We start from the raw sequence: 14,961 nt of genomic DNA on the forward strand, positions 1-14,961 counted from the left end.
GTGGGAGATAGCCTACCTTACACATATGATGCCTTGGGTTTTATCCCCAGCACTGCAAAACAAAGAAAAAAAAATCAACTTTACTAATAACCAAGGAAAGCAATGAGGTACTAATTAGAATGGTAAAGATCCTTACTCAAAAGCTAGGAAGACATTTGCTATATTAGGGAGCAACAGAGGCCATATTTGAACTGGCAGTAACAACTCTAGAGGTGCAATGAATACCCTTACAGGGAAGCAACTGAATCTGAGGGGACATGACTGGACTGCACTGAAGCAAGGTTTGTTACAACAAAAAATAAAAATAAAATAATATGACTAATTATTAAGCAATTAATCTGTGGACCCTACAAATGAATCCAGAGGGATAAAATTAAAATACAATGCTGAGAACAAAAAAGAAAAAACAGCTACAAAAAGGCAAGTTCTATGTCATCTTCCTTGTTTATGATAATAAAAAACAAAAACACAAACAAGAACAGATTTATTAGCTCCAGAACAAGCAGGTGGTGCCTGGATGACAAGGGCAGGCATGAGTAGCAATATGGTTTTTTGTTGTATGTCTGGTTTACATTCACTTAAGGCTCACTCCTTATATCAGTGGTTCTCAACCTTCTTAATGCTGCAACTCTTTAATATAGTTCCTCATATTATTGTGATCCCCGACCATAAAATTATTTTCATTGCTACCTTATAACTGTAATTTTGCTATTGTTATGAATAGTAATGTAAATATCTGTGTTTTCTGATGGTCTTAGGTGATCCCTGTGAGTTTGAGGCCAGCCTCGTCTACAGAGCGAGTTCTAGGACAGGCTCCAAAGCAATACAGAGAAATCCTGTCTCAAAAACAAAACAAAACAAATCAAACAAAAAGGTACTTTGTGGTACTCAAAGACCAAGACCAGCCATGTAAAATGGTCAAATTGTATACTTCAAAGACTAGTGAACATGGTCATTCCAAGATCTACCTGGTTGGCAGTGACATATTTACTAAGATGAAATATGAAGATATCCGCCTGTCAACTCCTAACATAGATGTCCCCAACATCAAAGAGAATGACTCCCATTTGACAAGCATTCAGGATGGGTATCTATACCTGCTCCAGGATAATAGGAAAATATGAGGGCTTTTGCCTGCCTGAGAAAAATCTTGCTAAGAAGATTGAGAAGTGTTATTGTGGAGAAGAGATTCTAAGTCTGCCCTGACAGATGAGGCAGCTGTTGCAATCCAGGCTGTGGCAAAATAACTGGCTCCCAGGATAGGGTGGCTATGGTAGCAGCAGAGCCTACAGATACTCCCTTCCCCAGCAGATTCTGCTCTGGCTGGGCCTTTTGTTGAACATATTTTGGGTTTTTCACTCTTTCAAACTGTAGGGGGGGACCCTGCCCTTCACCTAGCTCCTTTGACCAGGAATGAGGGGAACCACGGTCTTGGTGAACCTACCTGCCTCTTTCCCTTACAGCCCTGGTAGGAGAAAGGGAATGGGTGCTACTCATGGTTTAGCTTCTCTCCCACTTCTTTTAAATTCAGTTTGGAACCAGTAATCTGTGGATTCTGGCAATGGTCTTATATATATATATGAATTTTTTTATATATGAATTTTTTTAAATGAACGAAGAATACACACATTTTGCCAAAGAAGTTATGACTCCTTAAGAGAGACTGAACATCATTATACTGCATTAAGGCCATGATGAGACTATATCCTACTAGGATGGCTGTAATGAAGATGAAAATGAGCAATGTTGATAGGGATGTTGGCAAACTGGAACACTTGTATACTGTTGGGGGGAATGTCAAATTATACAGTTACTGTAGAAAACAGTATGACAGTTGATTAAAAAAATAGGATTACTACAGGATCACTTCTAGATATTCAAAAGAATGGAAAGCAGAAAAGCAGAGACTTTTAAAGTATTTATGCACCAATGTTCACAGAAACTACATTTAGAATAATTAAACATCAAACAAAATATGTATATGTAAACATAGATCTATATACAACAGAATATTGTTCAGTTTTAAAAAGGAAGTTCTGATACACACAGATCTTAAACATTTTATGCTAACTGAAGCAAGTCAGTTATATAAACACCAATCAGCAAGATTCCATTTAATGAGGTCCCTGGAGCAGTCAAATCCATAAACAAAGTAAAATGGCCAGATGAATAGTTCTGTAAATGGATAATGATGATGGATGTTCAAGAATGTGAATGTGCTTAGTACTATTAAACTGTACACTTAAAAATGACTAAAATAGGGAGGCAAGATGGCTAAGAGATAAAAGTGCTTGCTATGCAAGCATGAGGATCTTGGTTCAGATCCTCAGCCCCCATATAAAAAGCCAGGTGTGGGAGTACACTTCTGTAATGCCAGCACTGAACAACACAAACAGGAGGGTCCTGGTGGTTCACTAGCCATTCAGCATAGCAAAATGATGAGCTCCAGGTTCAGTGAAAAATGCTGCATCTAAACAAACAACAAAGATAGAGAATGATAAAAGAAATCCGGTGTTGACTTCTGGTGTACACACATGTATGTGCTCATAACACACACACACACACACACACACACACACACACAAATGTATTTGTGTTTTGCCTGAATGTACGTAGGTGCTGGATTTTGGAGTTACAGGCAAGTGTGAGCTGCCATGTGGTAGCTGGGAATTGAACCTGGATCCTTTGGAAGAGTAGTCAGTGCTCTTAACCACTGAGCCATCTCTCCAGCTCCCTAAAACCTTTATTTTTAATTAGAAGAAAAATGATAATAGAACCTAGAGTATCTTATCTTTCTCTGTGTAGTCCTAGCTTTCCTGGAACTTGGTCTATAGACCTGGCTAGCCATGAACTCAAGAGATCCACCTGTCTCTGTTGCCAGAGTGCTGGGATTAAAGGCATGCAACACCATGCCCAGTTCATATACCAGTTTTTAAGACACATGTCAATGAAGAAAAAAAGACAAGACTGAAAATAGTGGGATATGGAGTTGAGGGATGGTGATTTTAAAAGACAGAAGAAATTCAGAAACAAAAAAAGAAGAAGAAGCTTGAAACTCAACATGAGATAGTACCCAAAGCTTGTTTCTGGGCTATACCTACTATGTACTATACTAGGACCTAGAAACAAATCATTGTATACATTAGGCACACAAGTGAGCAGGGAGAGGATTTGTTGGATGAACTTTGAAGAATGGGCCTACCCACGACCCAGAATGAGAGATTCCAGACAGTATTTGAAATGAGCATGATGGGAGAACAGTAAGTGACATTTGTCAAGCATTATTCCAAGTGATTCACACTTAATCTTTTTCTTACTATTTTTATTACTTTATGTGTATGGTTGTTTACCTGCATGTATGTCTGTGTACCATGTGCATGGCTGGCACCACTGAGTGACAGAAGAGTGCCTCAGATCCCCTGGAACTAAGTTACAGGCAGTGTATGCAGTCATGCAGGTGCTAGGAATTGAACTCATGTCCTCTGAAAAACAGCCAATGCTCTTAACTGTTGAACCATCTCTCTAATCCTCACATTTAATCTCTAATATCCAATTTTGTTAGAATTAACAAACAGCAAAAGCAAGAGAGAACTCTAACAGTGAAAGCCTATGTGCCAAAGTACTAAAGCTTGAGAAGACCAGAGCACAAAATCATAACTGAAAGGTACATGCAAAGATGATCGGACTATATCCCACAGACTTCTGCATCATCCTGGAGTCTAGAATCTAGAACTACCAAGATTATGTTGTATTATATCTCCAGACCTTAGTGAAACTGACTCCATGATGGAAGTAACCATTCAGGCCATAAAACTCAGCACATAGGTAGCACCACCAGTCAAAACAAAAACAAAGACTTAATCCATCAAAGTCCATACTTCTGGAAAAGTCTCTAAATGTACTACCATTGCTTTTTGGCTTCTTTAGTTCTGCTTCTGGCTAACTGCTCTTAACAATTGAACCCAAGATATCATTTTTGTGCCTAAAAGATCCTTAAAAAGGCTTGGGGCTACAACGGGAGCCCAAAAACACCTAGTAACTGGTCAGCTAATAAAGACTTTTTAAAAAAATTTATTTACTTTTATTTTATGTGCATTGGTGTTTTGCCTGAAGGTGTATCTCTGTGAGAGTGTTTGATCTTGGAGCTACAGACAGTTGTGAACTGCATATTTCTGCTGGGATATAAATCTGGATCCTCTGGAAGAGCAGTCAATGCCCTTAACTACTGAGCAATCTTTCCAGTCCCCTAATAAACTTTCTATTGGCTTATACCCACATCTGAGTAGTCTTTGTGGTGGATACCCTTCAACAATGAGAAGTTCAGAAGTACATTTCTTCACATATATTATGGTATAATTCTTTTATCATATATGAAATTTGCAAATTCTTCCTCCAGTCTGGCCTCTTTTCATTCCTTCAGTAGAATTTTTTTTGCTTTGTTTTATTTATTTTATTATTTTGCACAGGGTCTCACATAGCCCAGATGACCTCAAATTCCAGAAATAGGCACTCCTTACATTCTTGCTTTAGCCACCTGAGTGCTGAGATTACAGGCATATATCACCATGCTTGACTTTTAAAGAAAATCCAGTACAAAATACAGGATTCCTTTACATTTCATGTCCTCATTAACTTCTTGTAATCTATTTGTTACAACTGACACAATACGATACATCCTTAAAAGTTCATAGTTGACGTCACAGTTTACTCTCTGTGTCATGCAATGAGAAATGTGTGGTGACATATATCCATCTTCGTGGCATTAGACAAAATATTTTCACTATCCTGAAAGTTCTCTGTGTTCTACCTATTGTGTACTCTAGTGAAGTTATTAAAGGTATTCCTCACTATCCCAGGCTATTTTGTTTTGCTCTTTACTTTTTAGTAAGCATAAATTACATTGGTCAATATTTAAATACAAAATCAATTTTGCATTCCATAGATAAACCTCAACTGGTTGTGATATTATTATTCTTTATATACAGAAACTAGATATCCTTTATTTGAGATGCCTGGGAACAGAATTTTATATTTCAAAAAATATTTTGGGAAATGAACATTTTATTGACTGAACATTTCCAATCCCTAAATAAAAAGCACCATGTTGGCACTTACATAAAGTTGTGGATTTTGGATTAAGGATGGTTATAACCTTCCATGTTAGGCTTAATTTGCTAAAACATATTTTTAAAGATTTATTTATTTCTTTATTTTTGGTTTTTCGAGACAGGGTTTCTCTGTGTAGCTTTGGAGACTGTCCTGGAACTAGCTCTCATAGACCAGGCTGGTCTCGAACTCAAGAGATCCTCCTGCCTCTGCCTTACGAGTGCTGGGATTAAAGGCGTGTGCCACCAAGGCCCAGCTTAAAGATTTTTAAAAATGTTCATGAAAAATATTAGTTTGTTTTCTTGTAATGTCTTTGCCAAGTGAAGATAACAAAATTATGCTGTTGGGAATGAGTTGAGAAATACTTCAATTTTCTGTATAAGTTCATGTAGATTTTTCAAAACCATTTTTCTTAAATGTTTGGTGGATTCCTAGTAGATCCATGTAAGTCTGAGAGACTTTAACTTAGAAGTTGAATGCTTTAACAGGTATAGGACTGTTTACCTATTTGTGCTTTCAATTAATTCATTTATTTAAACTAAGTTGAATTCACTGGAAAACATTCACAGTAGCCTCTGGTTATTCTTCCAATAGATATTTCCTTCATTCCTGATCTCAGAAATTTTTGTTTTTCTAACTCAATTTGGCAAATTACTTCTAAGTTTTATAGACCCCAAAGAATCAGTTCATGGTTGTTTCACTACATTTTGGTATTTATCTCCCTTCTTTTAATTATTGTGGGTTTCATTTTCTCTGACTTTTCTAGTTTTTTAAGATGAACACTAAGGTCACTGATATGTGATCGATTTTCTACTAATGACTTAATAAATAACATCCCATCATTTTGAAATTCTGTATTTTCATTTTCAACTAGTTGAAAAATACTATTTTCAACTAGTTCAAAATTACTACTTTTGATTTCTTCTTTGGCACATAGAAGTAAGCTATCCACTTTGCAAATATTAAGAAAAGTTTTCACATTGCTTATTTCTAGATAAATTAATTCACTTTGGTCAGAGAACATACTTGTTTCATTGCCCAGGTATTTTAGGTTAGTAAATGTTCTTTACACACTGAGGTTTAAAGAGGGCTCTAGATCTCCTAGAACTGGAATTACAAACGGTTGTGAGCCACCTTGCAAATGCTGGGAATTGAACCCTAGCACTCTGTCAACACAAGTAATCTAAACCACCAAGCCACCTCTTCAGCCCTGATATATCCTTTTGAGGATTTCATACCTTCATCATTATAAAAAAATTATCAAAATTATCTTACTCTTTACTATGAAATCTACTACAAGAGAATGCGTTGGTGGAGTAAGAGCATAGATTCAGTTTTTAGGTTTGTATGTGTTCATACATGAAGTTTGATGAGAGAAGACAATATGGGTTAAGATGCTCTCAGTATGGCATCTACTACAAAGACATAAAGGTGATTTATATTTATGAACTAATTAGTCTGATAAGACTTGTTTCAAAAGTAATTATGGGATTTAGAAATTTACACCAATGGTTGGTGTGGCACACACCTTTAATCCCAGCACTTGGGAAGGTATAGACAGGAGGATCTCTGTGAGATCTAGACCAGCATGGTCTACAGAGCTAGTTTTAGGACAGCCAGGGTTACACAATGAAACACTGTCTCAAAAAAAAAAAAAAAAAAAACAAAAACAAAAATAAAGAAATTTCCACTTGCCCCAGGTCATGCCAGCAGGAGTTTATGACCTCAAATCCATTATGTATTCTAGTGAATTATTTATGAGGCTTTTCATAGTGGCTGTTTTTGGTCTCTTGAACATTGCCTAAGTCTTGGGTTCCCCACCTTTTCCCTTGCTTTCAGATTTCTTTTCCTTCTATATAGTGAAATCTGAAGCCACCAAAAGATTTCTTCAACTCCACTTCAATAAAAACATAGTTACCTGCAACTGCAAGCCCTATTTCCAACTTTCTGCTTCTTATGAGTGTTTTTCTTACAGCAAAGTACCTTTTCTATGCCAAAACTAAATATTCCATATCTGGACGTGACTTGACTGTCCTAAGGGACAATACTCCCATTGGCTTTGGGCTGCTCATATCTACCATCTAAGAACATATCAACACCACACTGCCTTTTCAGCTCCCACACTCTGCTCCACAAACCTCCTCAGTTACTTCCAGGAACCATGTCTACTTCATGAGCTTTTTATTCCTCCACGTGTGAGCCACAGCTTCCACACCACTGTTTTCATGAAACATCTGCTCACCTACAACCTACATCACTGTGGCTAATGATCCGCTCTCACGTCTTTTCTACTTGACTTTTAAGAGAGCAGGTAATTCCCAGGGGTATCTTTAAATAACATACAATTCTGAGAAGGTTAAGAGTTGATTTGAGCTTCGAGGATTACTTTTTCAGTCCCAAAACACAAACTTCACACAAGTGACTCCTGTAGCTTCAGGTACCACAGAGATAAGGGGGGAGCTCACCTGAAGCGGACAGCTCTAGGTGGTTGACATCACACAGGATTCTGGGTCCAGTACCTCCAGGTGACTTTTCTACACAAGTTGTGAAGTCTTGCTTCTTTAAAATTAACGTTTCAGTTTTAGTGTTAGCAACTAGTTCATCCTCCCCTAAACCCGTGTAGGCCAAATTGTTAAGAACGGCGTGTGTGGATTACACTGGTTGACTGCTTGTCTGATAGGCAACCAACCTCCTCTCCCCAACCGGGTGGGTATTAAGGGGCCCTAGGCCTGACCTTGAGGCGTCAGCGTGAGCGGCGGGCTCTGGGACGGTCCGCAGCACGCGCCCAACGTCCCGAGACGCCCTAGCCACCGAGACTGGACCCGGCCAAAGAGGTAGTAACTCGGGCCAGCGGAAGCGACGGGACGCGGTTAGGGCCAGATGGAGACCAGAAGTCTCCACGCCTCTTCGGGGCTTGTCACCCTTGGGGCTGCTGCCTCGGCGCCTGCGCACCCTGCCGCCTCTGCGGAAACGCGCGCCCTTCCTCTTGCTGCGTCGGGGCGGGCCCGCGGCGTCGCGACGCCACTCGTTTTCGCGTGTACGTCACGGCACGGGCGGAAGATGGCCGAGTTGTTCTCCCGCAGCTGCTGACCCGGCAGTGCGGAGCCGGAGCCTGGCTCCCGCTGCAGCCGAGTGGCCGCCACCATGTCACTGCTGCAGTCTGCGCTGGACTTCCTGGCGGGCCCTGGTTCTCTTGGCGCAGCTACCGGCCGTGACCAGAGTGACTTCGTGGGCCAGACGGTGGAACTGGGCGAGCTGCGTCTGCGGGTGCGGCGGGTCCTAGCCGAAGGTGAGGTGTAAGGTGTCGCCAGGCCGCGGGAAGCAGGAGCGACTAGGGAGGGTCGCTGCTGGGGTGGGGCTCAGGTCAGGGCGCGCGAAGGTCACGGGTTTGGGCAGGGGCAGCTAAACGATCGCGTTCAGGGTTGAATCAAGTCTGGGCCCGGTAGAATCACTGCTGTAGTGTGGGTCAGAGCATGGCCGCGGGGAGTCATCTATGTGGGTAGGGCCAGTGGGAAGAGTCACTGCTGGAATGTGGACCAGGTCATCGCTGTGGAGGGACACACTGCTGGAATGTGAGTCAGGTCGGGGTGGGGCCTGGCAAGGAAGGGTGACCACAGGGTCCTGTGGGTAAGGGCCTTGGAAAATGATTGCTGAGGGTAGGCTGTGTCTGAATTAAACACTTCCTGGAGGGTAGTTAGAACTAGGGTCATGCTAGCAGGTGGTTATCCGGTAAAGGATGCATGGGACTGGAGGGACCGACCACCTCTGCCTGGGGCTAAAGCTGTGAGTGAGGCGTATAAAAAAAGTTCAAAAGGTTGAAAGGTGGAGTCAGGACGTGAGCCCAGTCACTCTGGGATAATAAGCTAATTATTCTTTATAACACATCTCTGGTTGCTGTTGCACCAAGGGGACTGCACAGTCCGTAGCAATCACCCCCCGGGGGGGGGGCTTAGTCAGGGAGAGGGTAGACCATGGGGCCTTTCAGTCTCGATTTCTCTTATAGCTTACTGTTTGCCTCATCTCTTGAATCTATAACTTACAGGAAGCAAAGCCAGTAGCTTTAAGAACCTTGTTTGATAGAAAATGCCTTAGTCATGTGTCTTGAAATCAGTATAGTTTGCAGCTTCCTGAACATCCTTTCTATTCCTCACACTGGATCTATAATTGGTATGGGTAGAATCTTGTTCTCTCTTCTGTGATTTCTCTTTTTTTGTTTTTTGTTTTTTTTTTGTTTGTTTGTTTTTGTTTTTTTTAATTGTGTATGGATGCCTGCTGTATCTCTGGGCATCATCTGTGTGTATTGCCTGCTGGGGCCAGAGAGGGCATTGAATCTCCTAGAATTGAATAGACAGTTGTTAACCTCCATGTGCATGCTGGGAATCTAATGTTGCTCCTCCCTTCTGCAAGAGCAACAAATACTCAATCACTTCTGAGCCATTTCTTCAGCCACTGTGCCTTCTTTTCCATCATGACCTTGGAATGTGCCAGGTCTCATTAGCTGTGAAGTTTACCTGCAAACATAGTTATGTACTGCCAACTTGCTTCAGGGAGAAGAGTGGCTTAACCAACTCTAAAGTAGCTCTCAGTATTGGAGAATCATCCTGTTGAAGGTATTCATGCCATTTGTGCTTAGTGGGGGCAGGGAACTTGTTCATTGTTCTTTACTATGGAAGGACAGAGGGGATATTTTGGCAGTAGCTTTGTCATATATATTCTCTGCTGTGGATATAAACAGATTTGGATGTGCTTTGCTGAGAAGACTTCTGGCGCTTTTCCCTTCAGAGATGGATTTACCCTTTCATCTATTGAAATGACAAAGATGATGCTAGTTTGTTCATTCTGAAGATGACTTTCATTTTTCAGGAAATTCAGCCCTGGACTGATGGCACAGGCCTATAATCCTAGCATTTTGGGAGTCTAAGGCAGGATAATCCCAATTTCAGGGTTTGCCTAAGCTGCAGATAGATTTCAAGGCCAACCTGGGCAAGTTAATAAGGTGATGTCTTATAAAGTGAAAAGGGCTGTGTTAGGTGTAGTTTTTTCCCTGCCAGTCTGATCCCACCACCATGCCAGCCCCAAATAACACACAGAGACACTGTATTAGATATAATTCTGTTGATCAGTTACTAGTTTCATATCGGCTAGCTCTGTCTTAATTATTAACCCATTTCTATTAATCTAAGTACTTCCACGTGGTCTCATCTTACCAGAGAGAGGGCCTGGCGTTCTCTCCGTCTTCCATCTTGGATCTCCTCCCTACTACTCCTCTCTCCTCCTAGTCTCCTAGTCCCTATCTTGGCTTTCCAATTGGCCAACAATGCTTTATTCATTAACCAGTAAGAGAAACATATTTACAGAATGACATCTTCCATCAAGGCTGGGCATTGGTGGCGTACACCTTTAATCCTAGCACTCGGGAGGCAGAGGCAGGCAGATCTCTGTGAGTTCAAGGCCAGCCTGGTCTACATATCGAGATCCAGGACAAGCTCCAAAGCTGCAGAAAAACCCTGTCTCCAAAAAAACAAACAAAAGTGAAAAGGGTTGCGGATAGATCTCTTGCTTAACATGTACAAGGCACTAGATTCGATCCACAAACCTCGAAGGGAAAGAGGAAGAGAAGAGGCAGACCTGGTTTCCTTTCATATGGAAGAAAAATTAAGACATATGTTCAGATACTGGAAGGAAAAGGCAGCTTGGGGTGGGGCAGAATAACTGGATTCTAGGTTAACTGGAGTGCTGCTTCTATAGAAGGAGCCAGCAGAAGATAGCTGTGGGCTATACCTGACTGGCTAGGGGGCCAAGAGGCCCTTTCTGGTGGGAGGTGGTCCTGATTGGCAAGAGAGAGAGATTTGTGTAAAGTAGGAAGCTTACCCAGGCCACACAGAACCAGGATGAAAAACCAGGAAGTGTGGGCAGCCACTGTGTGTGTGGAGCAGCTCATCCTCTCTGTTCTCTGGCCCAGACAGGAATAAAAATAACCAGTGTAAGTGTAAGACATAGAGTTCTTCCTTTTAAACTTAATGTTGCATTTTACTTTTTTTTTTTCTTAATTGAGATAGTAGGAAATGTGTAGTATTTTACATAGATTACTTAATGAGTTTCCTGAACATGGAGCATTGGGATTCAAGCTGTCTTATAGGAATACAAGGAAGGTCTTAACTTCACAATTCTTCAAGTTCTGAAAGATGACTCAGGCATGAGCTTTTTTGTAACATGGGATGCTTCCAGAGGGGCTAAGAAAAATTTTCTATAGTCAAATATATTGCTATGTCTCTAAGTAAATGAATAAATATTCTCATTGTGGCAAATTGTTCCTATCAGTTTATGTCAAGTTTTGTCACAGAGGAGTTTATGGTACACCATGCTTTGTTGTCATAGTTTTTATGGTTTTTATTAATTTGATACTGAAGTGTGAAATAGGTTGTTAGGCAGAACCATAAAGCCAGATAGCTTTCCACTCATTTTGGAATTTGTTCTAAGTCTTCATTGATTTTTTTTTTAACTTATTTTATGTGTATGACTGTGCCTGTATGTATGTACTGTGTGCATCCATGATACCTGTAGAGGTCAGAAGAGGGCATCCAATCCTCATGAACTGGAATTAAGGAAGGTTATGTGACTGCTTGGAACTGAACCTGGGTCCTCTGCAAGGGCAGAGTGCCTTTAATAGCCGAGCCATCTCTTCAGCCTCTGATTTTTGTATCTTGTATCCTAAATTAGTTAGAGTCACTTGTTTTTGTTTCTTCCTTCTCTTTCTTTCTTGGAGGGTGTGGGGATATCATGGCTAACATGTCATCTGAGAATGACAATCACTTCTCTCCTTCCAGGAATTGGCTTGGGTTATCAGGCTTGGTGGGAAGTTCCTTTATCTACTTAACCATCTTGCCAGTCTGCCTCCCCCCCCCTTTTTCTTCCCTTCTCTCTTTTTCTCTCTATTCTTTTTGAGATTTTATCAGATTTGCTACATGGAAGATCACTTTAATCTGCAAATGAAACCATCTTTGTAATTTGTCAATCATGTTATAATCATGTTATTTTTCAACTATAAGGTTGGGGAAATTTCTAATCCTGGCAGTTTAAAATTTCCTTTTCTGTTTTTATGTATTTATTTATTTATTCCTGCATGGCAGAAGAGGGCATCAGATCTCATTATGGATGGTTGTGAGCCACCATGTGGTTGCTGGGAATTGAACTCAGGACCTCTGGAAGAGCTGCCAGTGCTTTTAACCACTGAGCCATCTCTCCAGCCCTGCAGTTTTAAATTTTATGATGAGACTGTCTGTTTAAATGAAGCATTGGGAGGCTGAGGTAGAGAATGTAAATTCAGAGCCAACATAGCAAGACCCTGTTTTAAAAATCCAAAACATCACAAACTTACTCAGTTCTTTAATCCATCTTTGTGAGTGATACTGGTCAGTTTTTTTTCTCTTTGGATGTCAGGACAACATAATCTACTTTCTTTCTCTAGGTGTTGACATTTTTTTTTTTTTCTACTTGGATTAGCCTCTCTTGGTGTTTGATAACCCAGATAGAATTCATTGGTTTTACTTATTTTCAGGATACTTGCTTTTGTTTTGCAGATTTTCTATTTGTTGATCTGACTTATACTTTCCCTCCCTATCTCTTAGCAGAAGGTCTAAAGGGCTATTACATAGAAATTGAACTGCAATATTTTGTAGGAAGCAATTACTATCCATGGCCAAAATTTGGTTTGTATTTTATTCAGTAAATGTATTTCGAAATTTAAGTCATAGCACTGACTGACATCTTTCCCCCCCCCCAGGAGGGTTCGCATTTGTTTATGAAGCTCAAGATCTGGGAAGTGGCAGAGAGTATGCATTAAAGGTAATAACTAATGAGTGGTCATTTTATGGGGATTTTAGTTTATTGTAAACATGTCTTGGGCTATTTTCAAGGATGCATCTCTGTTATTCTATGCACATTGATCAGTTTCAGTCTGTTAATCCTGTCTGCTCTGTGTTCTCAGGGCTCACCCTTATGCCCACAACTCCAGTTTACATTGAAAACTCTCTTGGTAGCTTCCAGTCATACCTGGGGAGCTGTTCCATTTTGGAGGGAGGAGTGGGAGTGACCCTTTGTAGATTTCACCTATTCTGTTCCACATGTCAGGAATTTGAAGAGTTCAGAAGTCATTTATCAAATTTACATTCGTAGCATGTCTGTAAATAGGATTAAAGTAATGTGATGGGAAGGGGTCTCTAGATCTTGATGTCCAGTTAGGCAACTCTGCTATTTTTTGTCCTGAGACATAGCAGTGGGTCTGTTTTGATAGGCAAGCAGGGGGTCTCTTGGTAAGGGTGGGGCATATCTGGTGGACCACTAGACCCAGGCTGGTTTTGGCAGTCCACAATATATGCCTATTTTTGCTGGGTATATACTCTTTCTTCTTGTTTGTCTTGGTTTACTCTGGCCTATTTTACTTTTTCTTGGTTCTTTGGAGTATAAAGGTCATTCAAGTCTTCTGAGCATCTGTGAGAGCAGATGTTCAAATGCAGGTAAATGGTATACTATCTCATAGACTCAGTGTCCACCAGAATCTGCCTGTAATCTCCAGGGTGTTTTATCTGTTAAGCAGAAGGTAAACAGACCTCAATCTTCTTGTGTGCTATTCCCTGACAGAGATTATTATCCAACGAAGAGGAAAAGAACAGAGCCATCATTCAGGAAGTTTGCTTCTTGGTATCCTTTTCCTGGGACTGAGAGTTATTGCCATCACTAACTAAATGTGTCAGGCTTGACATAGTTACCAGGAAGTTCCTGTAATAAGTTTAAAAATCAGCCTTTTGCTTTAGATATTTCTCATGAAAAGGATTTTTTTTTTCCTGTCACTCCTCATAGTTGAAGTGGAAGTTTCCTAGGCATTGAGAAGTGGGTTGCTGTTGAAGTGTTTATGTCAAACAGATGGGTCAGTTATCACAAGGAGAGTTCCACTTTGCCCCTCTGTCCTAGGCATGAACTATATCTATCCTACCATATTGGTAGGCCTTAGTGTGCAACCTACTTGCACTCCTCAGCCTGTACATATGATACATGACCAGACCTTTCTTACCTAGTCTCTTCTACCACATGATAAGGCATAGTCTTTATTGCAGATGGAAATTGTTTCCTTTTCTTTTTAGGCTCTGTGCTATCTGATACTCCAGTGGCTGCCTGAGTTTTAAGTAGATGCAGTCACTCCTGACCACCTTCCTGTCTCTCTCTGACCTGCTCATATCTAGCATTGCCATTAGCTTCCTGCCACAGTTTTTACCTTTACACTGTCTTTACTTGCCTCTCCGTCAACATTCTGTTCAGATGCCCATATGTGCTGAGAAATAAGGCAATTCGAGTATCATGACTTTGGCTTAACACTTATGAATGTTTGTTTTTAAGTGTACAGAGTTGTGGACATACTTATTCATATTCTTCTTTAACAAGACATGCAGAAAAAACTTTCCGGCCACCCCAATATTGTCCAGTTCTGCTCTGCAGCATCAATAGGAAAAGAGGAATCGGACACTGGGCAGGCTGAGTTCCTCCTGCTTACAGAGCTTTGTAAAGGTAAAGTGCCTTGAAGTTTAAGTGCTTTCTGACATGTTTGGGTAGTTGTTACATACTCCCAAGATGTTCTGAAAATATATTGGTCTTGACTGAAAGAACTAGACAACTATACAGTGGTATTTGTGTTATTTGGAATATGCTTTTTGTGTGTCCTGCATTGATTGTAGGTTCTTTGTATGTTTTGAAACAGTTTTGCTACGTAGGTCTGGTTGGTCTGGAACTTACTCTGTAGACCAGGCTAGATTTGAAATCACAGATACCAAGAACTGGGATTAAATGTGTGTGCTACCATGC

At 40.7% G+C, this 14,961-nt stretch overlaps 1 protein-coding gene across 8 annotated transcripts in view; it reads left to right on the forward strand.

The window, feature by feature from the left end:
* Positions 1-8,134: 8,134 nt before the first annotated feature.
* The window catches only part of Gak (cyclin G associated kinase), a 57,635-nt gene continuing 50,808 nt past the window's right edge, over positions 8,135-14,961 (forward strand). For 4 of the 8 annotated variants that reach the window (XM_051198045.1, XM_051198046.1, XM_051198048.1 and 1 more), the window contains exons 1-4: positions 8,135-8,395; positions 12,890-12,951; positions 13,747-13,806; positions 14,553-14,667. In XM_051198045.1, the coding sequence (XP_051054002.1) occupies positions 8,251-8,395; positions 12,890-12,951; positions 13,747-13,806; positions 14,553-14,667 (382 nt within the window). In that variant the 5' untranslated portion in view covers positions 8,135-8,250. Of the gene's footprint in view, positions 8,396-12,889; positions 12,952-13,746; positions 13,807-14,552; positions 14,668-14,961 lie in introns of those variants that run through there. The other 4 variants (XM_051198051.1, XM_051198052.1, XM_051198049.1 and 1 more) reach the window with 3 other exon arrangements.

The sequence above is a fragment of the Phodopus roborovskii genome, unplaced genomic scaffold, assembly GCF_943737965.1.
Source record: "Phodopus roborovskii unplaced genomic scaffold, PHOROB, whole genome shotgun sequence".
Lineage (NCBI taxonomy): Eukaryota > Metazoa > Chordata > Mammalia > Rodentia > Cricetidae > Phodopus > Phodopus roborovskii.